Source organism: Taurulus bubalis, assembly GCF_910589615.1.
Source record: "Taurulus bubalis genome assembly, chromosome: 1".
Taxonomy (NCBI): domain Eukaryota; kingdom Metazoa; phylum Chordata; class Actinopteri; order Perciformes; family Cottidae; genus Taurulus; species Taurulus bubalis.
Genome location: NC_136589.1, coordinates 2,492,584 through 2,519,415, shown reverse-complemented (window position 1 = coordinate 2,519,415; position 26,832 = coordinate 2,492,584). Strand labels below are relative to the sequence as shown.

Genomic DNA, 26,832 nt, shown 5'->3' with positions numbered 1-26,832 from the left:
ATAAAATCACTGAACATGATTCACTGGGAAAACTCAAATGCGTGTGATGAAGGTGTGAGCTGAGCTCCTCGTCTTCACTCGAGCTCCGCCAGGCCGCTGCTCACCAGAGGAAGATGCACCAGCTGCCCGGACTCGTTGTACAGAAGCACCGTGAGCTCCGGCTCACGCGCCTGAAGGAGAAGAAAGAACAACGAGGAGGAAGAGGAAGAACAACGAGGAGACGACGAAAGAACAAGAAGGAAGAGGAAGAAGAAGAAGGAAGAGGAAGAAGGAAGAAGAAGGAGGCAGAAGAAGGAGGAAGAAGAAGAAGGAGGAAGAAGAAGGAGGAGGAAGAAGAAGAACATGGAAGAAGAGAGGAGGAAGAAGAACATGGAAGAAGAAGAAGGAGGAAGAAGAACATGGAAGAGGAAGAACATGGAAGAAGAGAGGAGGAAGAAGAAGAAGGAGGAAGAAGAAGGAGTAAGAAGAACATGGAAGAAGAGAGGAGGAAGAAGAAGAAGGAAGAAGAGGAACATGGAAGAGGAAGAACATGGAAGAAGAGAGGAGGAAGAAGAAGAAGGAGGAAGAAGAAGGAGGAAGAAGAACATGGAAGAAGAGAGGAGGAAGAAGAAGAAGGAAGAAGAACATGGAAGAAGAGAGGAGGAAGAAGAAGAAGGAAGAAGAGGAACATGGAAGAGGAAGAACATGGAAGAAGAGAGGAGGAGGAAGAAGAAGAAACGCCTCAACGCTCAGACAATAGAAACGTCTTTTTAGAAGTGGACACGATGACCGAGTATCTGAAGAGACGTAGTAGTACACGTAGTAGTACACGTAGTACACGTAGTAGTACACGTAGTAGTACACGTAGTAGTACACGTAGTACTCACCACGACGGAGGCGGTGATGTGTCCGTGCAGCATCTCCAGCATGTCCATGGTGGCCTTCATGCTCCAGCCCGGGCTGTAGGACAGCACGTCCTCCTGGGCGCTGCCGCTCGGCGCCCTGAAGCCGGCCACCCGGACCCTCAGCGCCTGCAGCGGGAAGCGCAGCAGCTCGGCGGGCATCTGGCGCAGCCTGCAACCACAGAGGTCCCGCTTTGACTGGAGTCCTTGAACGCGTCGACGGAGGCGGAGCTTCCTACCTGCTGGTGGGAGGCGGAGCTTCCTACCTGCTGGTGGGAGGCGGAGCTTCCTACCTGCTGGTGGGAGGCGGAGCTTCCTACCTGCTGGTGGGAGGCGGAGCTTCCTACCTGCTGGTGGGAGGCGGAGCTTCCTACCTGCTGGTGGGCAGCGGGTCCTCCGAGCCGAAGTCCACGTGCTGGACCAGGATCTTCACGGGCTCCACGCTGCTGAACTCGTTCATCTGGGCGCGGTAGAACTTTCCGTCGCTGTACTGCGCCAGACAGGGACCGCCTGCAAGACCACGAGCAGGGCGGCGGTACAACAAGAGTCAGGGACCGCCTGCAAGACCACGAGCAGGGCGGCGGTACAACAAGAGTCAGGGACCGCCTGCAAGACCACGAGCAGGGCGGCGGTACAACAAGAGTCAGGGACTCTGCTGCCGCTCAGACAAAACCTTTATAATATCTCTTTATCACATCTCCTTATTTCCTCATAATATCTCCTTATTTCCTCATAATATCTCCTTATATCTTTATTCTTAGCCTTTAGAGCTGTACCGAATGTTTTTTTTGTTTTACAATTAAAGCTTTAAATGTCTGTCTTTATGACGTCATCACTTAATCACTTTATTCAAGTTTGTTTTGATTAAATTAGTTTATTTAATTAATATATATATATATATATATATATATATATATATATATATAAAACTAATCAGTTTATTGCATTTTTTATCAAGGTGAAAATGTTTTTAAAAGGCTAACAAACGCCAACAAACATGGACTGCATCCGAATAATTCGTTGCATTAAAAACACGTGAATTTTGGAAATCAATTATCTCTCAATAAATGTTGGCTTTGAGAAAAATAAATAAAATTAAACGTCAACGTTGTGAAGGAAGCTTCTAACTTGAGATTGAAAATAAAGTTAATTCCTCTTTTTCTTGCCTGCTTTAGTGTGGAGTGTGTACATTATTGTGTACATTAGTGTCCATTAGTGTGTATTTCATCGTTGTGTTTGTAACACCGGTTTTGCTTCATAAGGAAACTTTATTGGTACTATTGTGATAATTAGTATTATGATAAAATATTTCAATATTTGTAATGAACACATCCTCTTTCAGGTGACATTTAATTTGTGCTTCCTAACATTTTACTGTACTTTCTTTTCATAATAAATAATAAAATAAAAGACCAGTTGATGCCGATATGACGGTTGTGTGTAAACGCAGGCGATGAAGTGATGAAGCGATGAAGTGATGAAGTGATGAAGCAATGAAGCAATGAAGTGATGAAGCAATGAAGCAATGAAGTGATGAAGCGATGAAGTGATGAAGTGATGAAGTGATGAAGCGATGAAGTGATGAAGCGATGAAGTGATGAAGCAATGAAGCGATGAAGCGATGGAACGAAGTGATGAAGTGATGAAGCGATGAAGCGATGAAGCGATGAAGTGATGAAGCAATGAAGCGATGAAGCGATGGAACGAAGTGATGAAGTGATGAAGCGATGAAGCGATGAAGCGATGAAGCGATGGAACGAAGTGATGAAGCGATGAAGCGTTACCGTGACGGAAGTCGGTGAGTCGCTGCGTGGCTCCGATGTCGTCGTTGATTCGGGTCAGCGCTTCATCCAGAGTCTCTCCGTCCACCTCGAGGTCAGCGGCTCCCTCCAGCGGGCAGAAGAACAGCTGAGGAGGAGCGCGGGGTCAGCCGAGCTCATGGGGTCACCTGGTGGCGCCGTGAATGAACACATGACCGGGCCTCACCTCGTTGGGGGTGCGCAGGTGCTTGACCCGGACGTGGAACTGCTCTCCCTCCTGCGGCAGGTTGGGCTGGATGAAGCAGCCCAGCATCGGCTCCTCCGGGGCCCTCAGGTTCTGAGGGACATCCGGATCAGAGCCTCGTTCACACACGACTCCGGCTAAACTACAGCTGTTCGGTTCTTTAAACTACAGCGGCAAATAAACTACAGCTGTTCTTTAAACTACAGCGGTAAATAAACTACAGCTGTTCGGTTCTTTAAACTACAGCGGTAAATAAACTACAGCTGTTCGGTTCTTTAAACTACAGCTGTTCTTTAAACTACAGCGGTAAATAAACTACAGCTGTTCGGTTCTTTAAACTACAGCTGTTCTTTAAACTACAGCGGTAAATAAACTACAGCTGTTCGGTTCTTTAAACTACAGCGGTAAATAAACTACAGCTGTTCTTTAAACTACAGCTATAAATAAACTACAGCGGTTCTTTAAACTACAGCTATAAATAAACTACAGCGGTAAATAAACTACAGCTGTTCGGTTCTTTAAACTACAGCGATTCTTTAAATAAACTACAGCGGTTCTTTAAACTACAGTTAGTTTGGCTTTGGGGGACGTTTCACCTCAATGTTGATGTCCCACTGGTCCAGGACGACAGGAGTCATCTCAGAGTGTCCCTGTGGAGACAAAACAAACGCACACGTTGTTGAGGGAACTGAGGCAGCGCTGCTTCTTCATCATCATCATCATCACAGACGGACCTTCTGTGGCGAGGCGGGCCGCTCCATGGAGGCGTGTTCGTGGTGAGTCAGGATCCTGTTGAGGCTCAGCCCGTCCAGGAAGAGCTCAACGGTGAGGGGTCCCCTCGGGCCAGTGGGCAGCGCCTGCACACACACAGTAAATGTGTGTGTGTATTATGTATGTATGTATGTATGTATGTATGTATGTATGTATTTATGTATGTATATATATATATATAAAATCTAAAAGGTGTTTTTGAACAAATAAAATGAACTATGAAGAGTCAAAAACGAGTGAAACCAACAAAACGCCGTAAACAAACCTTCACAACGACGAGGAGGGATTATAATTATCTGTAAACTCATATTCATAAAACTAAGTTTTTGATCTTTAAACAAACCCTGTAGAGAAACAAGTCAAGTTTTAAATTATTATCATTGTTATTAAATGTCTTATAAAGAAACAAAGGTTGAATATCCTGTAAAATATTTGATTTGGCTGCTAAATATTTACTCAAATGTCGATTTTTAACACTTCCTGTTTCTAAATCTAATGCATCAAAAACATTAAAATGCTCAGAGGGGCACGAGTAAAAACACGTCATTTTAAGACGAGTATAAACCCAGCTTCAGTAATGTATCAGCTGAATACTACGACTAATACTACTACAGCTGAAGCTTAACTAATACTACGACTAATACTGCTACAGCTGAAGCTTTACTAATAGTACGACTAATACTACTACAGCTGAAGCTTAACTAATACTACGACTAATACTACTACAGCTGAAGCTTAACTAATACTACTACAGCTGAAGCTTTACTAATACTACTACAGCTGAAGCTTAACTAATACTACTACAGCTGAAGCTTTACTAATACTACTACAGCTGAAGCTTAACTAATAGTACGACTAATACTACTACAGCTGAAGCTTAACTAATACTACTACAGCTGAAGCTTAACTAATACTACTACAGCTGAAGCTTTACTAATACTACTACAGCTGAAGCTTAACTAATACTACTACAGCTGAAGCTTTACTAATACTACTACAGCTGAAGCTTAACTAATACTACTACAGCTGAAGCTTAACTAATACTACTACAGCTGAAGCTTTACTAATACTACTACAGCTGAAGCTTAACTAATACTACTACAGCTGAAGCTTAACTAATACTACTACAGCTGAAGCTTTACTAATACTACTACAGCTGAAGCTTAACTAATACTACTACAGCTGAAGCTTAACTAATACTACTACAGCTGAAGCTTTACTAATACTACTACAGCTGAAGCTTAACTAATACTACTACAGCTGAAGCTTAACTAATACTACGACTAATACTACTACAGCTGAAGCTTAACTAATACTACTACAGCTGAAGCTTAACTAATACTACTACAGCTGAAGCTTAACTAATACTTCGACTAATACTACTAGATGGTGCATTCAGGTGCGACGCGTGAAGACGTGCAGCGTTGTTGTACCGTGACTTTCATGTCCACGCAGCGGTTCAGCAGCAGCTCCCTCATCAAGGCCACCGCATCGCGCTGCCAGCGCCCACCGACCTGGAGACACACGAGGTAGGAAGTGAAACGCAACAATGTATCGTCTTCAAAGAACACACACACACACACACACACACACACACACACACACACACACACACACACACACACACACACACACTTACGGGGTTGATGCTGTGCAGCTGGCAGGGCATACAGAGCTGAGGGATGTCGTCACACAGCAGCATGGGATACACGTGGACCACCGGGATGTTCTCCACCAGGCCGTAGTCCACGTACTGGACCTGGGAACAGATGAAGCAGAGACTTCTATACAACCACGACTTTTATACGTCAGTGAAAATCAAGACCACAGAGAGGAACACGTGAAGCGGCGTGAGGGAATCCTGACTGGCGGTTAAACGGAGCTCCCGTCAACATGCCGACCTTGACGTGACCTCCCAGCACCTCCAGCAGCTGCCCCCGGTACCACAGCATGTCCGGCCCGATGACGGCGCAGCCCTGCACCGACTTCCAGGTGTAGGGCTTCTGCCGGGGCAACGTCTTCATGCTCTGCTGGATCCGCTCCTTCAGCTGCTCCAGCTGACACTCTTCACACGCAGAAACAAGAGATGAGGAATTTAAAGTAAAAGACGCAGCCATAGCATTTCAATCAAATACAAGAAACCTTCAGAAAGAAGACAAATAAATCTGTGGTGAACCTGCACTCTGTGTTCTGATGTAAATGACGCCGTCCTCTCCGATGGCAGTAACGGTTATATTGGCGGGGCCGAGGCCCAGCAGCTCAGGGAGGCGGTACAACTTGGTCTTCACCTGCGCGCGCACACACACGCGCACGCACGCACGCACACACACACACACACACACACACACACACACACACACACACACACACACACACACACACACACACACACACACACACACACACACACACACACACACACACACACACGAGATTGGGAAGTGCATTATTTTTGTATTAATTTACACTTTATGTGAAACTATATTCTGAAAAATGTCCCTCAAGTGCCGACATCTTTGATTAAGTTTATCGGTATGTTCCTTTCTAAAAAAGCAATTTAAAGTGATAAAATGATATAATAAATAAAAACAAATAAAAAATATGTTTGAAACATAAGCACAGAATGAGAGTATTAAAAATTACCCCAGTTAGTGCAAGATATTAATACAACATTCAAAGCATTTACTCCAGGCGGATTAAAGATGGTGTCTTATTCAGAGAGAGTGACGTCACCTTCTCAGGAGTCATGAAGGTGCGGGGGGTTGGTTTTGGGGAAAAGACTGTGGGAATTGTGGGAATTTGTTTTTTGTTGCCATCAAAACCGTCAGTCGGAGTCTCGCCCACCGGAGACGGGGCATCGCCTTCTTTGGATTTTGGAACAGCGGCTTCTCTGCAAGAGGAACGAAACACACTTAAGAAAAACAGAAGAAACAGTCACAGACGCTGATGCTTCATGTGGTAAACTCTGTTAGACTGTGTGACTCCTCTGGTTGTATAGAAGTATATGCTTCATGTGTTAGACTGTGTGACTCCTCTGGTTGTATAGAAGTCTATGCTTCATGTGTTAAAGCCGGATTCTCTCTCCTCACCACCAGGGGGCGACTCCTCTGGTTGTATAGAAGTATATGCTTCATGTGTTAAAGCTGGATTCTCTCTCCTGACCACCAGGGGGCGACTCCTCTGGTTGTATAGAAGTATATGCTTCATGTGTTAAAGCTGGATTCTCTCTCCTGACCACCAGGGGGCGACTCCTCTGGTTGTATAGAAGTATATGCTTCATGTGTTAAAGCTGGATTCTCTCTCCTGATCACCAGGGGGCGACTCCTCTGGTTGTATAGAAGTATATGCTTCATGTGTTAAAGCTGCACTGAGTCTCAGAAGAGACGATAAAAGGAAAGTTGCTTATGTGATCCAAGACCTATAAATCCTAATAGTCACACCCACACTTCTGTGCATGTCTCACACACACACACACACACACACACACACACACACACACACACACACACACACACACACACACACACACACACACACACACACACACACACACACACACACACACACACACACCTTGGTTTCCTCTCCCGGAGCCCCAGGCCCTCGCGGGCCAGGAAGTCCGCCATGCTGACGATCTGCCCCGTCTCGTTGGAGCGGGACAGGGTGACGGGCACCGGGCGCTCGTCCGTCAGCTCCTAAACCACCAGACAGAGGAAAGAAGGTCAGAGGAGCAGCGGAGGAGAGCGGTGGAGGAGACGGGAGGAAGAGAGGAAGACCTTGATGGTCAGAACGGCCGAGGCTCCGGTCAGGTAGAAGGAGAACAAGTCGCAGGCCGTCGCCGACCAGGTTGAGCGTCCGCCTGCAGGCCTGAAAACGGGGAAAATGTGACCCATGAAGGCAGATAAGAGCTTTCTGGTTTCTATTTCATTCAAACAGGCATTTGTCATTTTGTGTGTGTGTGTGTGTGTGTGTGTGTGTGTGTGACCTGATGTCAGTCAGAGTGCACTCCAGAACCAGAGAGCCGATCAAGGAGGACGGAAGGGGTCGCAGGTCGTTGACGTGGAGCTTCACCTTGTTGCCATGGTCACAGCGCATCACCTGGTGCCAGCAGAGAGGTCATCGTTATCAAGTCAAGCCAGCAGGAGGAGAGCTAACAACGTTAGCAGCACCGCTAACGGAGAACCAACAGGAGGAGAGCTAGTAACGTTAGCAGCACCGCTAACGGAGAACCAACAGGAGAGCTAGTAACGCTAGCAGCACCGCTAACAGAGAACCAACAGGAGAGCTAGTAACGCTAGCAGCACCGCTAACAGAGAACCAACAGGAGAGCTAGTAACGTTAGCAGCACCGCTAACAGAGAACCAACAGGAGAGCTAGTAACGTTAGCAGCACCGCTAACTGGGTGAAGGTAAACGATAACGTTCTCATGATGCGTTCACATGTAATCTAGTAAAATGTAGTGTTGGTGATAAACTAGAATAAATCCAGGTGTTTTCACATGAATATAAAATAGATATTAGAGATGAATTATGATGTTTAACTTCCAAAAGCTCTGAGCTCATTAATACACTTCACAAACACCAAGAACGACTAACAATACATTTTATTTACTCATCATTTGAAGTGCGTTTTTATGCAAAATGCAGATAAAAAGACTCAATAGAAGACTAGCGGGTTCTGCACCTCTGCAGCGTCTCTGGACGTGACGTCGGAGCAGAGCCGTCCTCGCTCCCAGACCCCGTTGATGCGAGCAGCACAGAACTGGTCTGCCTCCCAAACCAGTTCCTGCTGCTCCATGAGCTCACACTCCTTCACCAGCTCACCCATCCTGAAACACAGAGATATATAAATAAATGTATGGAGATGTGTGTGTATCTGGCATTCTATTCTTTCCCGTATACATTGTATGTCTGCCGTGTAAAACACCTACTGTTATTATTATCAACCACACAGTTTAACAGATTAAACCTTCATTGCGCAACAGGAGACAAACAGCCAACCATCTAGCATTAAATATCAAACGGACAATCTATTGCATTTTAAAAAAAAAAGAAAAAAAAAAGGAATTCTTGAATAAAAATCTAAAAAAAAATTCAGCTCAGAAAAACCAAGCTAGAAGTTTACAGGTGAGCAGTTAAATTGTATTTTTGACTAATATTTTATATGACACGAGGAAAGAAAAGAGAAAAATACAATCTTAAGAGTCCACGGTGACATTTTAAAGTCGGGGTGAAGTTTTTTTTTTTTTTTTAATTGTTAAAACTTGTGAAAAGACTGAACTCTATCGTACTGCAAATACATTCAATTAGTAGTTTGTTCTTACTAGAACTGCAAAGAATGTAAACTTTCAATTCACTATATATATATATATATATATATATATATATATATATATGCGCGCTGACCTCTTGAGCTGGGAGCTGAACTGGGAGAACTGGACGTAGAAGCTGCTCGGGGAGTTGACGTGGCTGACCCGGACCTTCAGGTCTTTGAGGCCGGTGGACTTCAGCCGAGGCACGAAGTCCAGCGGCTCCTCGCTCGGCTCCTCGTCGCCGGCCTCCGTGGCTCGAAGCTCAAGCGGAGGGTCCCACACGGCCGGCTCGCCCGCCGCCGCCGCCGACTCGAGTCTGCGGGAGGGAGGAGACGCTGAAGCTGCACTGACCGTAATTTACTGAATGAGCATCATCTGTATGAGCAGACTTGAGGCTCACGGCTCCCTGAAGGCGGCCAGCTGCTCGTCCACCAGCAGCTGAGCGATGTTGTCCAGCGGTCCGTTCAGGCTGCTCTCAAACAGCTTGACCGGCAGAGGCTCGGTCAGTGGGACTTTTCCTGGAGGGGGAAGGACATGAAGACAGGGGGAAGGACATGAAGACAGGGGGAAGGACATGAAGAGACGAGGGGAAGGACATGAAGAGACGAGGGGAAGGACATGAAGACGAGGGGGAAGGACATGAAGACGAGGGGGAAGGACATGAAGACAGGGGAAGGACATGAAGAGACGAGGGGAAGGACATGAAGAGACGAGGGGAAGGACATGAAGAGACGAGGGGAAGGACATGAAGAGACGAGGGGAAGGACATGAAGACGAGGGGGAAGGACATGAAGACGAGGGGGAAGGACATGAAGACGAGGGGGAAGGACATGAAGACAGGGGAAGGACATGAAGAGACGAGGGGAAGGACATGAAGAGACGAGGGGAAGGACATGAAGAGACGAGGGGAAGGACATGAAGAGACGAGGGGAAGGACATGAAGACGAGGGGGAAGGACATGAAGACGAGGGGGAAGGACATGAAGACAGGGGGAAGGACATGAAGAGACGAGGGGAAGGACATGAAGACGAGGGGGAAGGACATGAAGAGACGAGGGGAAGGACATGAAGAGACGAGGGGAAGGACATGAAGAGACGAGGGGAAGGACATGAAGACGAGGGGGAAGGACATGAAGACGAGGGGGAAGGACATGAAGACAGGGGAAGGACATGAAGAGACGAGGGGAAGGACATGAAGAGACGAGGGGAAGGACATGAAGAGACGAGGGGAAGGACATGAAGACGAGGGGGAAGGACATGAAGACGAGGGGGAAGGACATGAAGACAGGGGGAAGGACATGAAGAGACGAGGGGAAGGACATGAAGACGAGGGGGAAGGACATGAAGACAGGGGGAAGGACATGAAGACGAGGGGGAAGGACATGAAGACGAGGGGGAAGGACATGAAGACGAGGGGGAAGGACATGAAGACGAGGGGGAAGGACATGAAGACAGGGGGAAGGACATGAAGAGACGAGGGGGAAGGACATGAAGAGACGAGGGGGAAGGACATGAAGACAGGGGGAAGGACATGAAGACAGGGGGAAGGACATGAAGAGACGAGGGGGAAGGACATGAAGACAGGGGGAAGGACATGAAGACAGGGGGAAGGACATGAAGACGAGGGGAAGGACATGAAGAGACGAGGGGAAGGACATGAAGAGACGAGGGGAAGGACATGAAGACAGGGGGAAGGACATGAAGACGAGGGGAAGGACATGAAGACGGGGAAGGACATGAAGACGGGGAAGGACATGAAGAGACGAGGGGAAGGACATGAAGAGACGAGGGGAAGGACATGAAGAGACGAGGGGAAGGACATGAAGAGACGAGGGGAAGGACATGAAGAGACGAGGGGAAGGACATGAAGACAGGGGGAAGGACATGAAGACGAGGGGAAGGACATGAAGACAGGGGGAAGGACATGAAGACGAGGGGAAGGACATGAAGACAGGGGGAAGGACATGAAGACGAGGGGGAAGGACATGAAGACGAGGGGGAAGGACATGAAGACGAGGGGGAAGGACATGAAGACAGGGGGAAGGACATGAAGAGACGAGGGGGAAGGACATGAAGAGACGAGGGGGAAGGACATGAAGACAGGGGGAAGGACATGAAGACAGGGGGAAGGACATGAAGACAGGGGGAAGGACATGAAGAGACGAGGGGAAGGACATGAAGAGACGAGGGGAAGGACATGAAGAGACGAGGGGAAGGACATGAAGAGACGAGGGGGAAGGACATGAAGAGACGAGGGGGAAGGACATGAAGACAGGGGGAAGGACATGAAGACAGGGGGAAGGACATGAAGACGAGGGGAAGGACATGAAGAGACGAGGGGAAGGACATGAAGAGACGAGGGGAAGGACATGAAGAGACGAGGGGAAGGACATGAAGAGACGAGGGGAAGGACATGAAGACAGGGGGAAGGACATGAAGACGAGGGGAAGGACATGAAGACAGGGGGAAGGACATGAAGACGAGGGGGAAGGACATGAAGACGAGGGGAAGGACATGAAGACAGGGGGAAGGACATGAAGACGAGGGGGAAGGACATGAAGACGAGGGGGAAGGACATGAAGACGAGGGGGAAGGACATGAAGACAGGGGGAAGGACATGAAGAGACGAGGGGGAAGGACATGAAGAGACGAGGGGGAAGGACATGAAGACAGGGGGAAGGACATGAAGACAGGGGGAAGGACATGAAGACAGGGGGAAGGACATGAAGAGACGAGGGGAAGGACATGAAGAGACGAGGGGAAGGACATGAAGAGACGAGGGGAAGGACATGAAGAGACGAGGGGGAAGGACATGAAGAGACGAGGGGGAAGGACATGAAGACAGGGGGAAGGACATGAAGACAGGGGGAAGGACATGAAGAGACGAGGGGAAGGACATGAAGAGACGAGGGGAAGGACATGAAGAGACGAGGGGAAGGACATGAAGAGACGAGGGGAAGGACATGAAGAGACGAGGGGAAGGACATGAAGACGAGGGGAAGGACATGAAGACGGGGAAGGACATGAAGACGGGGAAGGACATGAAGACGGGGAAGGACATGAAGAGACGAGGGGAAGGACATGAAGAGACGAGGGGAAGGACATGAAGAGACGAGGGGAAGGACATGAAGAGACGAGGGGAAGGACATGAAGAGACGAGGGGAAGGACATGAAGAGACGAGGGGAAGGACATGAAGACAGGGGGAAGGACATGAAGACAGGGGGAAGGACATGAAGACAGGGGGAAGGACATGAAGACGAGGGGAAGGACATGAAGACGAGGGGAAGGACATGAAGAGACGAGGGGAAGGACATGAAGAGACGAGGGGAAGGACATGAAGAGACGAGGGGAAGGACATGAAGAGACGAGGGGAAGGACATGAAGAGACGAGGGGAAGGACATGAAGACAGGGGGAAGGACATGAAGACAGGGGGAAGGACATGAAGACAGGGGGAAGGACATGAAGACAGGGGGAAGGACATGAAGACAGGGGGAAGGACATGAAGACAGGGGGAAGGACATGAAGACGAGGGGAAGGACATGAAGACGAGGGGAAGGACATGAAGACGAGGGGAAGGACATGAAGACGAGGGGAAGGACATGAAGACGGTGATAAAAACAAGTGGTGCAGAATCAAAAGCATACAAGCTGAGCATCTGACACGCAAAGAAATCAGAAAACGCAAAAATACTTAATGTTACTACTCGATTGGGACGCCTCGAAATCTCTTTTCAACGAGAATCGACTCCAAAGTAGTAAACAAATGTAATCGTCCTGAGTGAGACGTCCTCGACTCAAACCTCCCTCTCCCTCTCTCTCCCCCCACATGATGTCAGAGAGACAAAGATCCAAAATGAGGCTACATGTGACTCCAGTAGATGCAGAGAACTCCATTTAGATCCAAGAATAATAAAGAAATCTGGATTATTTTATTAATTTATCACCTGTTTTTGCTCACAAAACAATAAAAAATAACCGCTAAGCGTCCTAGCATCTATAAAATCCTAACGATACGCGTCCCTACTACTCCACAACATGAAGACTAATCTCCGCACACACACCTGTCACCACGATAGTGACCAGCTTCTGGTGAGCGAGGCTGATGAATCTGTCGCTGCAGGCGTCACTCCAAGTGTCTCCGTCCAGAGGAACCACGTCGGACAGACGGCAGCGGACGGCCTGCAGAGAGGAGACACCTCCTGTTGACTGAACCAGCTCTGCTCACAAGCAGTCAATAAAACAAAAGGTCTACATGTGCATTGAGGAAACAGTACAGGAACTTATCTTGGCCACGTTGAATTATAATGAAAATAACCGCCTGATTGCAGCTTACATTCATCTTTAGCTTGGACGCTACGTGGTGCAGCTCTTTCTTGTGTTTTACATCCATTAAAACTCAGATTCACACGTACATTGACGAGGAACTATCTGCAGAGTTAAAACTACATCTAGAAACGCACCTGGTGATGCGAGGTTCCATGCAGTGCAATATATTATTATAGCGTAACGCCCCGTTACAGCAGGAGACGTAAACATTTGCTGCGTTCTCACCCTGGAGGGAACGGCTAAGAACTCCTCCTTGATCTTCCTCAAGTCGCCGACCGACACGATTTCCTTATTGCCGAAGTCCACATACTGCACCTCCACCTTTCTGCGCCCTGGATGACCTGCACACACACGGGCACGGGGGAACACACACACACACACACACACACACACACACACACACAAACACACACACACACCATTAGTGTTGTTTCAAAGACTGGAACTTAAGTTTGGTGCAAAATGAATTACATTTGGAAACGTAGTTGAGAGAAAGACAGAAAGAAAGAGAGACAAAGAGAGAAAGAGAGAAAGAGGCAAAGAGAGAAATAGAAAGACAGAAACAGATAGAGAGACAGAAAGAGACACAGAGACAGAGAGACGCCCCCCTCACCGGTGACCTGGGCCCGGTACCACAGCGTGTCCTCGTAGCGCGCCACACAGGCCTGCTCCACCAGGGGGCAGTAGATGCTCAGGTCCTCTTCCTCCGTCATTCTGGCCTCGCTGTAACAGTCCTGGATCTTTGCAGAGAGCAACGCGAACTCCATGTCGTCAACCTGCTGGAAGAGAAGACCAGGGGATGAAAAAGAAGAGGAGAAGGAAACACACACACACACACACACACACACACACACACACACACACACACACACACACACACACACACACACACACACACACACACACACACACACACACTACCAGCTGGATGTAGAAGTCGGCCGGGCTGTGGACGTGGGACACCACAGCGTTGAGCTCCGTGTGGATCTCGGGGTATTGAGGAGCGTAGAACAGCAGAGGCCTCCTGCCCGACTTCACCGGGGAATAGAACCTGAGAGCCGAGCGGAGAGTCAGGAGGCAGCAGCTCGACAAGTCGCACGCCAACGGGTCATTTCCTTCCTGCTCACCTGGCCACCTCGATGAAGACCAGGTACTCTCTGACGGAGATGGGCACGCCGCCGGCTCGCTCCGCCGGCGCCTTCCTCAGGTCCACCTGCAGCGAGTCCCGGTCCCAGCCCAGCGGCCGCATCTCCACCGCCGCCGAGCCGACCAGGCTGACGAACTCCTGCTGCGCCGCTTTGCTCCAGCCCTTAATCTGAGCAACCACACACACACACACACACACACAGTAAACACACAACCTCCTGCTGCGGCAAAGAACACATGAAAACTCTGCAACGTGAACATTTGACTAAAAGATATCAGGGATGTCAGATCAGACGTTACATAACGAGTGTCTGCTGATTCTCAATCACACGGTTCTACTTTCACGGATCCACTAAACCTACTAAAATATATCTATGTATATGCTTGATAAATAGTTCTGCATTGAAGAAATACCTGCATCCCAACGGTTCTATTTCTTACAAAATAAACTCTGAATTCCTCTGAATTAACTGTATTATGTTTAGTGTTTATTGCAGTCGCCTTTCGTGCAGATTACATGAATAAACGTCTTTTATTGCAGCTGCAGACGCGTGTTGTTGTTGTTGTTGTTGTCTCTCCTCCTCCCTACATGTTGACAGTAAACAGCGGGACACTAAGTCCCAGGCTGTGTTCGGTTCAGTCTTTTCTCAAAAGGTTGTGCTTCGTCTTGTGGTTTTATTGACTGTGCTTTCTGAATTTAAACTCCAGAAACTCTCGTGTCCCTCGTCGTGAAACGTCGGCGTTTTAAATCAGCGTATCAAAAGTCTCACCGGGTCGTAGGGGACCAGGTCCTTCAGGGTACACCTGATGGCCTGGTGAGCGAAGCAGTCCAGCTCCGCCTTCACGCCCTTCCCCACCCGCCTCAGCTGCTCGTTCATGGCCTTCAGGAACGACTCGGGGGTTTCCTCCTCACTGGAAGAGACGTTTACAGGGTTCATACACATTCTGACCAGTGGATTCAGGACTTTTCAGGACTTTAAACCAAATGTCACGACAAACATTTAGTGAAGTCTGGGTGTAAACAGTAAAAAGTGAGTAAATGTAGTATTTAAACTAACAATGAGAATACAAAGCATACAGTAAACCTTAAATGACTCAAATGAATGAGACAATAGTTTGATTAAAAGAATAAACATTTATATAGATGCCTGTATGTATGCCTGCTTATATTCTGAGTCTTTCTTTTAAAAGCATATTAATTATTTCAAACTCAGCGTAAATGAACGTCATGAACACATGAATATAACACATTTACATGAACACATGAATATAACACATTTACATGAACACATGAATATAACACATTTACATGAACACATAAATATAACACATTTACATGACTTTTACTAAACTTTGGGGATTTTATTTTTTTCAAGGACTTTTCCAGGCCTGAAAATAACCATTTTAAAACTCCATGACTTTTCCAGGTTTTCCATGAGTGTAAAAACCCTGAGTTTAGACAACACTGCTGGAAGGATTTCTTTCAGCAGGAGCGATACAGAGACCCTATATTTAAATGATTAACTCAAATACAAGTAACTTGATAAAAGTAAAGAAAAGTGAAACCATCCATGTGGAAAAACATGTGGAAATTATGCAGATATGTATTATTTAATTCAGGTCTAAACATGAGCAGAGACTAAAGAACTGCAAGACTTTTTTTGCATTCTGGGTTTGTCCAACTCTAAGATGATATTTGCCGTGTGATCGTCGTGCCGTACCTCTGGATCACGACGTTCTTTCCGAGGCCCGAGTCCAGCAAGAAGAGCCGGACTCTGGCCAGCCGGGGGGCTTTGCAGGTTTTCACGGGCTCCGGGCAGCCGAGCTGAAAGACCTCCACCACGTTGGCCCGACACCAGCGCCTCTCCTCACACATCACGAAGATCAGGGAGCCTGAGGAGCAGAAAACCAGCAGGTCCAGTGAGGAGCAGAAAACCAGCAGGTCCAGTGAGGAGCAGAAAACCAGCAGGTCCAGTGGGGAGCAGAAAACCAGTAGGTCCAGTGGGGAGCAGAAAACCAGCAGGTCCAGTGGGGAGCAGAAAACCAGCAGGTCCAGTGGGGAGCAGAAAACCAGTAGGTCCAGTGGGGAGCAGAAAACCAGTAGGTCCAGTGGGGAGCAGAAAACCAGCAGGTCCAGTGAGGAGCAGAAAACCAGCAGGTCCAGTGAGGAGCAGAAAACCAGTAGGTCCAGTGGGGAGCAGAAAACCAGCAGGTCCAGTGGGGAGCAGAAAACCAGCAGGTCCAGTGGGTTCCACTCAAGAGACGATTTAGTCAATGGGAAAAAACACAAACAAAATCAAGAAAGTGAAGACAAAAGGAGCGAAATTGTTAAGAAGAAAACTAAATCATTAAAGACCGTAAAGTCAGCAGCAAATCAATCAATCAAGTAAATAAAACCAATGACTTTTTGTCGAACTAACTTTGCCTTTAATTATTTTTTGTAATAATATATGTTTTGTATATTGATCACAATATATATTTATTATCATCATTAATAATAATAATAATAAAGAGTATTCTCCTTAGGACAGAACCCTAAATAAATGATTTATTTAATTATTTTATTTATGATATAGTTTATTATCCCAAGAAATAGGTGACATATTAAAAATAGAACAAACACAACACATGTAATATATCTAATATATTATTTATTATAATAATAAGATATATTATAATACATATTATATAATAAATAATATATTATAATAAATATAGAAGCCACTGCTGTAATTCCAGCTTCACATTAAATGCCTCTTTTCAAACAGAAATGCGGCTTTAGCTTTATCGCCCGGCCCACATGGAATATTCTTTAACCTGAACTCCCCGTAGTTCTATCGTTCTTTAACCTGAACTCCCTGTAGTTCTATCGTTCTTTAACCTGAACTCCCTGTAGTTCTATCGTTCTTTAACCTGAACTCCCCGTAGTTCTATCGTTCTTTAACCTGAACTCCCCGTAGTTCTATCGTTCTTTAACCTGAACTCCTCGTAGTTCTATCGTTCTTTAACCTGAACTCCCCGTAGTTCTATCGTTCTTTAACCTGAACTCCCCGTAGTTCTATCGTTCTTTAACCTGAACTCCCCGTAGTTCTATCGTTCTTTAACCTGAACTCCTCGTAGTTCTATCGTTCTTTAACCTGAACTCCTCGTAGTTCTATCGTTCTTTAACCTTAACTCCCCGTAGTTCTATCGTTCTTTAACCTGAACTCCCCGTAGTTCTATCGTTCTTTAACCTGAACTCCCCGTAGTTCTATCGTTCTTTAACCTGAACTCCCCGTAGTTCTATCGTTCTTTAACCTGAACTCCCCGTAGTTCTATCGTTCTTTAACCTGAACTCCCCGTAGTTCTATCGTTCTTTAACCTTAACTCCCGTAGTTCTATCGTTCTTTAACCTGAACTCCTCGTAGTTCTATCGTTCTTTAACCTGAACTCCTCGTAGTTCTATCGTTCTTTAACCTGAACTCCTCGTAGTTCTATCGTTCTTTAACCTGAACTCCTCGTAGTTCTATCGTTCTTTAACCTGAACTCCTCGTAGTTCTATCGTTCTTTAACCTGAACTCCTCGTAGTTCTATCGTTCTTTAACCTGAACTCCTCGTAGTTCTATCGTTCTTTAACCTGAACTCCCCGTAGTTCTATCGTTCTTTAACCTGAACTCCTTGTAGTTCTATCGTTCTTTAACCTGAACTCCCCGTAGTTCTATCGTTCTTTAACCTGAACTCCCCGTAGTTCTATCGTTCTTTAACCTGAACTCCTTGTAGTTCTATCGTTCTTTAACCTGAACTCCCCGTAGTTCTATCGTTCTTTAACCTGAACTCCTCGTAGTTCTATCGTTCTTTAACCTGAACTCCTTGTAGTTCTATCGTTCTTTAACCTGAACTCCTCGTAGTTCTATCGTTCTTTAACCTGAACTCCTCGTAGTTCTATCGTTCTTTAACCTGAACTCCCGAGCCTCCATCACTTGAAACCCACCCGTCTCCACCGTGTCGCTGGAGGTGAAGCGGCAGCTGTCTCTGCAGCAGAAGTGGTTGATCTTCCTGGACAGGACCTCGCTCTGCTTCTCCTCGGCCACGGAGCGGACGTAGAAGTTACTGGGATTCACGACGTGGCTCAGCACCACCCAGTGGGTTACTGGGAGGGGAAGGGAAGAGGAATCAAGGGAACAGGAGGAGGTATGAGAGGAAAGGAAGATTGGAGACGGGGAGGTGCCGAAGCAGTTGGGTTGATTTAAAAATGTTTTAATGTATTTGAGGTTGACAAAGTGCAGCTGTATTATAGATTATATTTGCATGTATATAAGATTATTAAATGACTCGGGTCAGCTGATGATAAAAAAAGAAGTCACCTCTATTGGACCTGTTGTCAAACAACCGGGTCCTCCTCCTGTTGGTTCTCGCGTTGTCATTGGCCAGCTCGGGGCCGGTGGGCGGGACCGCCGCCAGAGGAGCCGAAGCTTCACAAAAACAAATAAAACAAAATATAAAAAGGCTTTTCTTCTGCCTGCAGCGTTCTGATTGGATCAGACATCAGTTTAAAAATTTAAAAACTCAGGAACGCAGGAACACGTGACAAAGAAAAATAAACACCTTTCTCTTGTTCCTCGTTTAGAAGCTCCTCCACAATCACATCTGGACTTTCAGGATCAGAGGCCGAGTTCAAGGTCGAGGTCCGGCTCGGAGGGGAGGAGCCAGAGGTTGAGCTGGAGGTCCGGCTCGGAGGGGAGGAGCCAGAGGTTGAGCTGGAGGTCCGGCTCGGAGGGGAGGAGCCAGAGGTTGAGCTGGAGGTCCGGCTCGGAGGGGAGGAGCCTCGCGAGGACGGACCGGCGGCTGCCGGGTTCTTCTGCTCTGGTTTCGGGGAGATAGAGATTCGGTTCCGGCCGTTTGCACTTTGCCGTAGTGAGAACCGCAAGAAAGAAGGAAACGCTCAATTAGAAACATTTACACGTAATATTCATGTTAATATGGACGTCGGTGATTGAATCGTGCATCGGTTAATTGTGTTATATTTGCCGATAAAGCAGACGACGTGTGGTCAACGGTCAGAAAACGTTGTATAGGTTTGCGCCTCTAGGGGGAGCCGGTTACATTTTTAATGAGATTGAGTTTGAGGTGCGTTGGAAATGTTTTCTTCATCAGGTTTAAATCATTATTCACACAATTTAAATACATTTATTTCTCTGATATACTCTTGTTACTATAAAAACAGTGAAATGTTTATGACAGTTCTTAAACGTTCTTACTGTAATGTTTAGAACAAATGTACTAAAAAACTTTTTTTAAATAAATGTTGCGTCTTTCGTCAGTATCCACACTTAAAATGAGAGACATAAAAGAGACATGCTTTCTTTTTTATTTATTTTATCTGTAAAAAGGAATGTTTTCTGTATTTATATTTAATGCACAGCACTTTTAGCATCATAGTCAGTATGAAGTGGAAGATATTCAAGGACTCACTGCTTTGGGCCGACTTCCATTTTCAGAGACAACGCCAGACTCTGGTTCAGACATTCTGCCTGGAAAACACAGCTAGAGCACACACACACACACACACACACACACACACACACACACACACACACACACACACACAATCAACACAAAAAATACAACACAGAGGCAAGAGTAGGGCTGAACGATTTGGGAAAATAATCTAATTGCGATTTTTTCCCTCCAATATTGCAATTTAATATACAATTTTTCATTTTTTTTAAATTTTATCCTCTCTTTTCCCCAACAAAACATAATGTATGATTTAAATATGACCAACACAATATTAGATACATTTAGTGTAAAATGTTCTTTCCCATTGGCTGGGCCTATTTGTTAGAATTAAATAAAAAGTGGAGTGGGAGGAAATATGAATTTATTTAATCCCATCCACAACTCAACATAATTTATATATATTTAGCTTCCTGATTACTAATCAACACATCGCTCTCTCTATGTTGCACGCGCGCGCGCGCACGCACGCACGCACGCACACGCACACACACACACACACACACGCACACGGCAAGATGTAATCTGTGCCCAAAACACTGGCGCCTCGTCCCTTCACTGCGCCGTGCAGCCAGCACCATGTCTGACGCCTTGTCTGTCGTGATGCAGACGTGTTTCTCCTCGTTGAAATCCGAGCTCCGAGGTTGAAATCTCCGTCAATAAAATGGACTGTCAGACTCTGGTAAGGCTCAGCTGTGCGGCTTGACCACAGATCAGTAGTGGTAGCAAAACAGTCCACCTCCGTGGCGACTTTCTCTTTGCACTTTTTGTACAGCTCCGGTATGGCAGTCTGACTGAAATGTGTACGGGGGTATCCTGTACCGTTTATAAGCGTTTTGTCAATGCCATGGACCCAGGCTTGGCCACCGGGCTGAGAGGCATCATATCTTTGGCTATGAACTCGGTTATTGCCCGAGTGATTTTCCCGTGTCGTTGTGAATTACGTTCATATGGAGTGACGCTTTCAAATATTTCGGTCAGTGATCCCTGTCTTGAGGTATTTGGCTTGTCTGGCGCACTGGTGCTCGGCATCTTGGCCACACAACTGTCATACGCTGATTTGTGGTGTTTTTTTAAATGCTGGAACAAGTTTGTAGTGTTACCCCGTGAAGTAGCAACAGGAGCGGCATGCTCTGCACATCACCTGACGCTGCGCAGCATCTTCTTTTTTGAAACCAGAACAGCACGTCGGTGGTTCCACACCACCGACGTGCTCTTCCTCTTCCAGACTAAAGTCTCAGCTTTGTCAGTTGCTGTTGTAATCGCGCACGTTGCGGTTAGAAAATCTCGTTTTATCATATCGCAAATGCAATTAATCCTTCAGCCCTAGGCAAGAGCATCAATATTTGAAATGTCTATTGTTATTCAACATCATTTTGTAACCCGACACCTGAACTCACACGGCAGTTCAACACAGTATATTGTGCTTTTATTGCTTTTGTGTCATGCACACACTGTAAAGAACACGTACGTTCCGACATGAAACAAAACATCCAGCTCAAAATGACGAACCTCATCCTGGAGTCCGTAGTGATGCCTTTCATATCGTAGGACTCTTCATCCACAGGAGCCTGCAGCGTCTCCAGAACCTTTCCACACACACACACACACACACACACACACACACACACACACACACACACACACACACACACACACACACACACACACACACCATAATGAAAAGAGCAGCTGCAGCGTTTCTGGCCGTGCGCGGTGGCGTTGCTCACTACCTTGTCCAGGGTGCAGTACTGCTCCAGGAAGGGAACGCGCCGGACTTCTCTGGCCATCTGCATGGCGATCTCCAGGTCCTTCTCCCTCTTCTGCACCCGGCTCACCTCGGCCTGGTTGGAGGAGAACCGCTCCTCCAGGTGCGTCAGCTGACTCAGCTGCACGTCCTTCCTGCAGTTTGATTTAGTAGTGCGGTTGTATGAGGGTTTAGGCACTTAGAAAGAATCTATCAGTTAAAGTGAACGCTATATTTAGAATATTTTCACCTCTTTCCCGTTCTGGCGGGGAACTGAAGACATTATAACTCATACTGGTAATAATCTGTCATTTAAAACACAAGTTAAAAGGGGCATCTCAGGACATTAACCACTTGACGTTTTCCATCGCTTTTGTAGTCATCTGATTGTTCTTTGTATAAATTATGGACGCACTGCACAATATACATCCTAGCCCTCGACTGCACTATACATTTACTATTTTATTTATTCTGTTTGTACTATTTTTAACTGTTTGTTTCACGTTATGTTTTGCACATTTTTGTATGCATTACATTTTGTCCTTTCAGTGGAATCCGGGAAAGTTAGCGGCTGCTAAGGCGTCAGCTAATGGGGATGCAGTTAATAAACTAAACTATCTCCACTCCATTGAAAAAAAGCAGTAGTTTTAGCTCTCAGAACACAGGAGCTGCTGGTCTCCTGCTGCCTCCACCTGTGAGGTAGTTTGTGTGAATTTGGTGCATTAAAAAGTTAGTTTGGATTCACCGAAGTCACTTTATAACACACTGCTTTTCTCAATGGAGTCTGGTGCGTTTGAAAGAGCGTAGATAACTTTCCTGTCCGACAGAAAGGTAAAGAGGTGGAAATATTCTAAATATAGCGTTCATGTAAACGTATATAGATTCTTTTAGGCGTCTAAAATACGTCCACAGCAGAACTTTGCAGTAAAACTCAGGAGAAGAACCTCAAACAAACACACCGCTAAACATCCAAACTCTCCCTGTAAAGAAAAGATAAAGACCAGCATGCATCACAGATCTGAGAACAGTTTGTATCCTCACCACTTCTGAACCGCCTGCAACGCTTCGTCTGCAGCTTGTTTGATCTCCATCTCCAGCCGAGCTCTCTCTCTCTTCACTAGCTCGGCCCGACCAATCGTCAGCGTCTGCAGACACCAGACACACACACACACACAGAGTTTTTACTTTATTCTGATTTAAGAAATAGATCACGTCTGCAAGGTTTGTGCTGGAGATTCACCGATTGTAATTTCCTTGTTCTGATCCGCTGATCCATATTTAGAGAACTATTATAGACTATATAAGACTAAAAATACGATCTGGTGCATCACTAGTGTGTAAAGTTATTTTTACTTTCAATGTTTTGGGAATGCAGTGCAGCTTTCACCTGGTGGATGCTTTGCAGAGCGGAGAGGTTTTCTGCAGCTCGGCTCAACGCCTCGTCCACCAACTTCTTCATTTTCTCCATGTCAGCCGGCTAAAGAAAACACCATTTTTTAATCAGAATTAATGAATTTCATTCATATCCTTCTGTCCGATTCATTCAGTTTCATGATCGCACGTTCTGTAAAAGTCTCTCTCCACCTCATTAAGCTGCATTTAATATTACATTAGATCACAACCACTGTTTTTATCTGGTACTTAATCTGTTTTTAATTTCGAATAAAGTCTTCTTGTGTTTGCAGCTTGTTGGCTGAAACAATTTTAAACAAGATAATATCTTCTGCCCTCTAGTGGCCAAAGAAATAAGTGCTCTCTGGAACTTTAATGTTTTTGTAGAAGCTCACCAAGAGCTTATATTGATAATATAAATCAAAATTAACAAACCACTTTCCTGGTCATCCATCAATTGATTACGTCAGATTTAGATTACCATAGATTTGACCAGATATTGGCGGTTTTGAATTACAATGAAATATGTATATATAAAATGAGTTTTTCTCCTCATACAACATATCGGCATTAAATCCTTCTACTGGTAAATGAACAGTCTAGTCACTGCACCAAACCATCCGTTCATCTCTTTCTTTCTTTATGTTTTTTTACTGTACTTTAACTCCATCTCACATGAATATGATAATAATCCATGTTATAGGGAGTTAGTTTAGTTTGAGCATTAACATCATGGTGTTCATACCTGCTCCACGTCCTCAGTATGGGCGTGCGGGTCTTTGTACTTTCTGTGATTCTTTGTTCGGTCACCCCTTTAGAAAGAGACACAAACAAAGAAACATTACACGAGGAGACGTGTTGACCCACAGGAGGTCAGGAGGGTCGTTTTAGCAGATAAAAAACGGCGCCGTACCGTTTCTTGTTCATTTTAGAAGTGTAGATGAGGCCGATGATTCTGCTGTCTTCCTGCAGGCCGAACACGCCTCCTTCAGGAAGCGTGGACTCCACCTGCAAAAGGGCGCTAATAAATAAAGGCTCTACTCCAGTCTGATAATAAATGCGGCGTGGGCAACTACGGCATGAGAGTAAAGTGTGGGTAAGAATGTGGAGTTTTAATATTTAAAAATGTTATATCAACCGATTGCAACAATGTAAACTGATTGTGCAATACTGTTGTCATATTTTTGTGCATTTTGAGGATTTTTTTTTACCTTAAGTTTATTGTAATTCTGTGCGTAAGGAGGACCAATCGAAATAAGCTTTTCATTGTACGGAGTAACTGTCTGTTATCTGTGCATATGACAATACAAATATCTTGAATCTTAAAACACACAAACAGTTATTCACGCCAATATTTATACAAATTAACACTTTTTTACCATTTCTCTATTATATCATATTGATGTAATTTTCAAATAACGAACGAGACTTTATGCGATTCTCCATCATGTGTAGCATTCAGTGTTTACAAATCATTAAAACATTTAAAAAAAAAAGAATTTTCATATTGTGCAATATCTAGTTTATTTAAAAACAGGTGTTTGGTTTTTTCTTCTTCTTGGGAGCCGTTCACCTCACAATCTGGACATCGGATGACTCCGTCACAGTGAATGGAGAGCAGGCAGGAGGTGCAGTAGATGTGGGCGCACAGCAGCAACCGAGGGAGGTTTCCGTCAAAATCATCCTCTGAAAACAGAAGAAACGGGACGACAAATAACACACACACACACACACACACACACACACACACACACACACACACACTTTAAAAGCACATTGAAAATCCAACACGAGTTCCTGCACTAGATGAGGAGATATAAAACTATGAGATATAAAATACTGCTATTGTAGATTCTTTACTGTTTATTTATACTACTAGTTTCTTATTTTTACTTTACTATTTGTCTCTTGCTGCTGTAATCCTGAAATTTCCCCACTGCGGGACTAATAAAGAATTATTTTATATTATCTTATAATAACAATTCAAAATAATGTAAAATGTACTGTATTGACATTTTCATGCAGGGTTCACAATTAGTTATTTTACAAAATATTTAAACAATGATTTTAAGTAATGTGGATATAATAACTAAGTGGGTAAAAGGCAAAACATGTTCAGAAAATGACGTCTTTTCCTGGTTTTAAAGGCTCTATTACAGAAAAATGATAAGTTATTCAATATAATATATACATATAATATTCCAAGTAGGTGTATTTTAATTTGTGAAATAGTTTAAATGTAGAAATGAAGAAAAGTACAAAAAAAAAAATCAGTTAAAAAAGGATGAGGTTATAAATACAATGTTAGAGGTACTTTAATGAGGAACTGTGACTCTTGTTGCTGATGATGTTGATTTATTTATTTGTGCTGAATGGACATTATATTTATTGAGAATTTGCTATATACCTATATATTTTACTTTTAATTTCATTCTTATATTTTTTTTAATACATTTTATTACATGTTTAAAATAAAACTACTAAACAACACACATTTTCCCTCCATTTATAATTGTATTTATTTTACCATGCAGTTTTCTTTTGGGGCTGACATTTATTGATTTATTTACATATTTATTACCATTAAATCAAACAATTAATTAAGCTTTCAATAACAAAATGATAATGTTTAAGTTACAAGTTCAACAACATCTGTAACAACAATAATATTATAAAAATGGAGTGGATTCAATTATTTGTATCTGTGTTTTAACACCAATTTACAGATTATTGATCGCCATGGAGTTGGCGCGAGACTTTGAGGCCTTACTTCCGGTTTGAGCCTACTTTAATATAGCGCAGAAAACTACAACTCTCGTGACCTTGAGAGCCAAAAGACGCCTTACAAACTTAATATTTTAAAAGTTAAGCGCATGAAATATTAATATTTTAAACTCTTGAACACGCTTTCTTTCATATCTGCCTGCAACGTTAGCAGATGAATTTACGTGTTTTAGCTAGCTCGTTCTTAAAACTCTTTTAGCTAGCGTTAGCTCTTAAAACTGCTCTTTAAACTCTTTCAAACCCCGCAGGAGGAAAGCAGACGTCCTACCCGGCAGGCTGAAGGCCTCCCCGCAGAGCTTGCACATCACGGTGCTGAGGTTGTCGCCTGAATCCATCTTTTATCGTCTTTAAAGCTTATCTTTCTTTTTCCGCTTCTCAAAACCAAGAAAACGTGTCGCGCTCGCGCGCTTGTCCCCGGTCACGTGGTGGCGGCGCAGGTGCGTTCATGTGACCCGGGACTTATCGAGGACGCGGGATCAGGAGGTAAAGCCTCGAATCACGAAGAATAACGTTGAAGGAGCAAACTAGTGGCGTTATTTCTCTGAATGTAATGGCTCGTCACGTCCTCTGTTATCTGACCGGTCTTATCTTACTGCATCAGGTAATATTCACCTCGGAGCTTTATTTAAATGGTGGTGATGCGTTCACGGGATTGTGAAGTCCTCGTAGGACTGACCACAACATGAAAGCGTTTTTATTTAATTTGTTTAGCCATTATTGTCTCATTTTATTTGTGCTTTCGATCTGACAGACTTCCATAAAATAATCCATGTTCCAACAAGGTTTAAAATAAGCAGTCATGTGACACTAATCACGAGCAGGACGCATCACACCTGTGCACACCTGGTCACGTTACCACTGACTGAAGCATGTGAGGTACACACATGGTGTCATTCTTAAAAAATTTAGTTTCACAAATTGTTAATATGAAAAAGGCAAAATACTTACATTTAAACGAACATGTCAGGGGGACA

General features: G+C 44.9%; 1 protein-coding gene across 1 annotated transcript; it reads right to left on the bottom strand.

Annotated features, from left to right (window-relative positions):
- Nucleotides 1–28: 28 nt before the first annotated feature.
- Nucleotides 29–26,256, bottom strand: rnf17 (ring finger protein 17). Its single transcript, XM_079226525.1, has 37 exons — nucleotides 26,127–26,256; nucleotides 24,648–24,760; nucleotides 23,988–24,082; nucleotides 23,820–23,886; nucleotides 23,070–23,159; nucleotides 22,724–22,827; nucleotides 21,669–21,837; nucleotides 21,448–21,524; nucleotides 19,891–19,962; nucleotides 19,024–19,322; nucleotides 18,783–18,890; nucleotides 18,410–18,568; nucleotides 16,161–16,332; nucleotides 15,210–15,351; nucleotides 14,421–14,608; nucleotides 14,215–14,344; nucleotides 13,907–14,069; nucleotides 13,519–13,634; nucleotides 13,029–13,146; nucleotides 9,368–9,485; nucleotides 9,062–9,283; nucleotides 8,340–8,484; nucleotides 7,642–7,754; nucleotides 7,433–7,523; nucleotides 7,230–7,351; nucleotides 6,390–6,546; nucleotides 5,833–5,944; nucleotides 5,558–5,721; nucleotides 5,296–5,415; nucleotides 5,090–5,170; nucleotides 3,620–3,742; nucleotides 3,482–3,535; nucleotides 2,868–2,978; nucleotides 2,666–2,789; nucleotides 1,256–1,391; nucleotides 867–1,053; nucleotides 29–170 (listed from the first exon to the last, which is right to left on the bottom strand). Exons 1-37 carry the CDS (start codon nucleotides 26,191–26,193, stop codon nucleotides 75–77), a joined length of 4,725 nt encoding a protein of 1,574 aa, XP_079082651.1. The 5' UTR covers nucleotides 26,194–26,256; the 3' UTR covers nucleotides 29–74.
- Nucleotides 26,257–26,832: the final 576 nt, after the last annotated feature.

What these genes read in the sequence shown, in the direction of transcription:
- rnf17 (XM_079226525.1), bottom strand. Translation starts at nt 26,193, where the DNA reads ATGGATTCAGGCGACAACCTCAGCACCGTGATGTGCAAGCTCTGCGGG. An exon ending in TTGCAGGCGGTTCAGAAGTG is followed by an intron (nt 21,838 to 22,723) that starts GTGAGGATACAA and finishes ATCAAACTGCAG; the next exon opens with GAAGGACGTGCAGCTGAGTC. An exon ending in ACTCACCGACTTCCGTCACG is followed by an intron (nt 1,392 to 2,665) that starts GTAACGCTTCAT and finishes GTGGTCTTGCAG; the next exon opens with GCGGTCCCTGTCTGGCGCAG.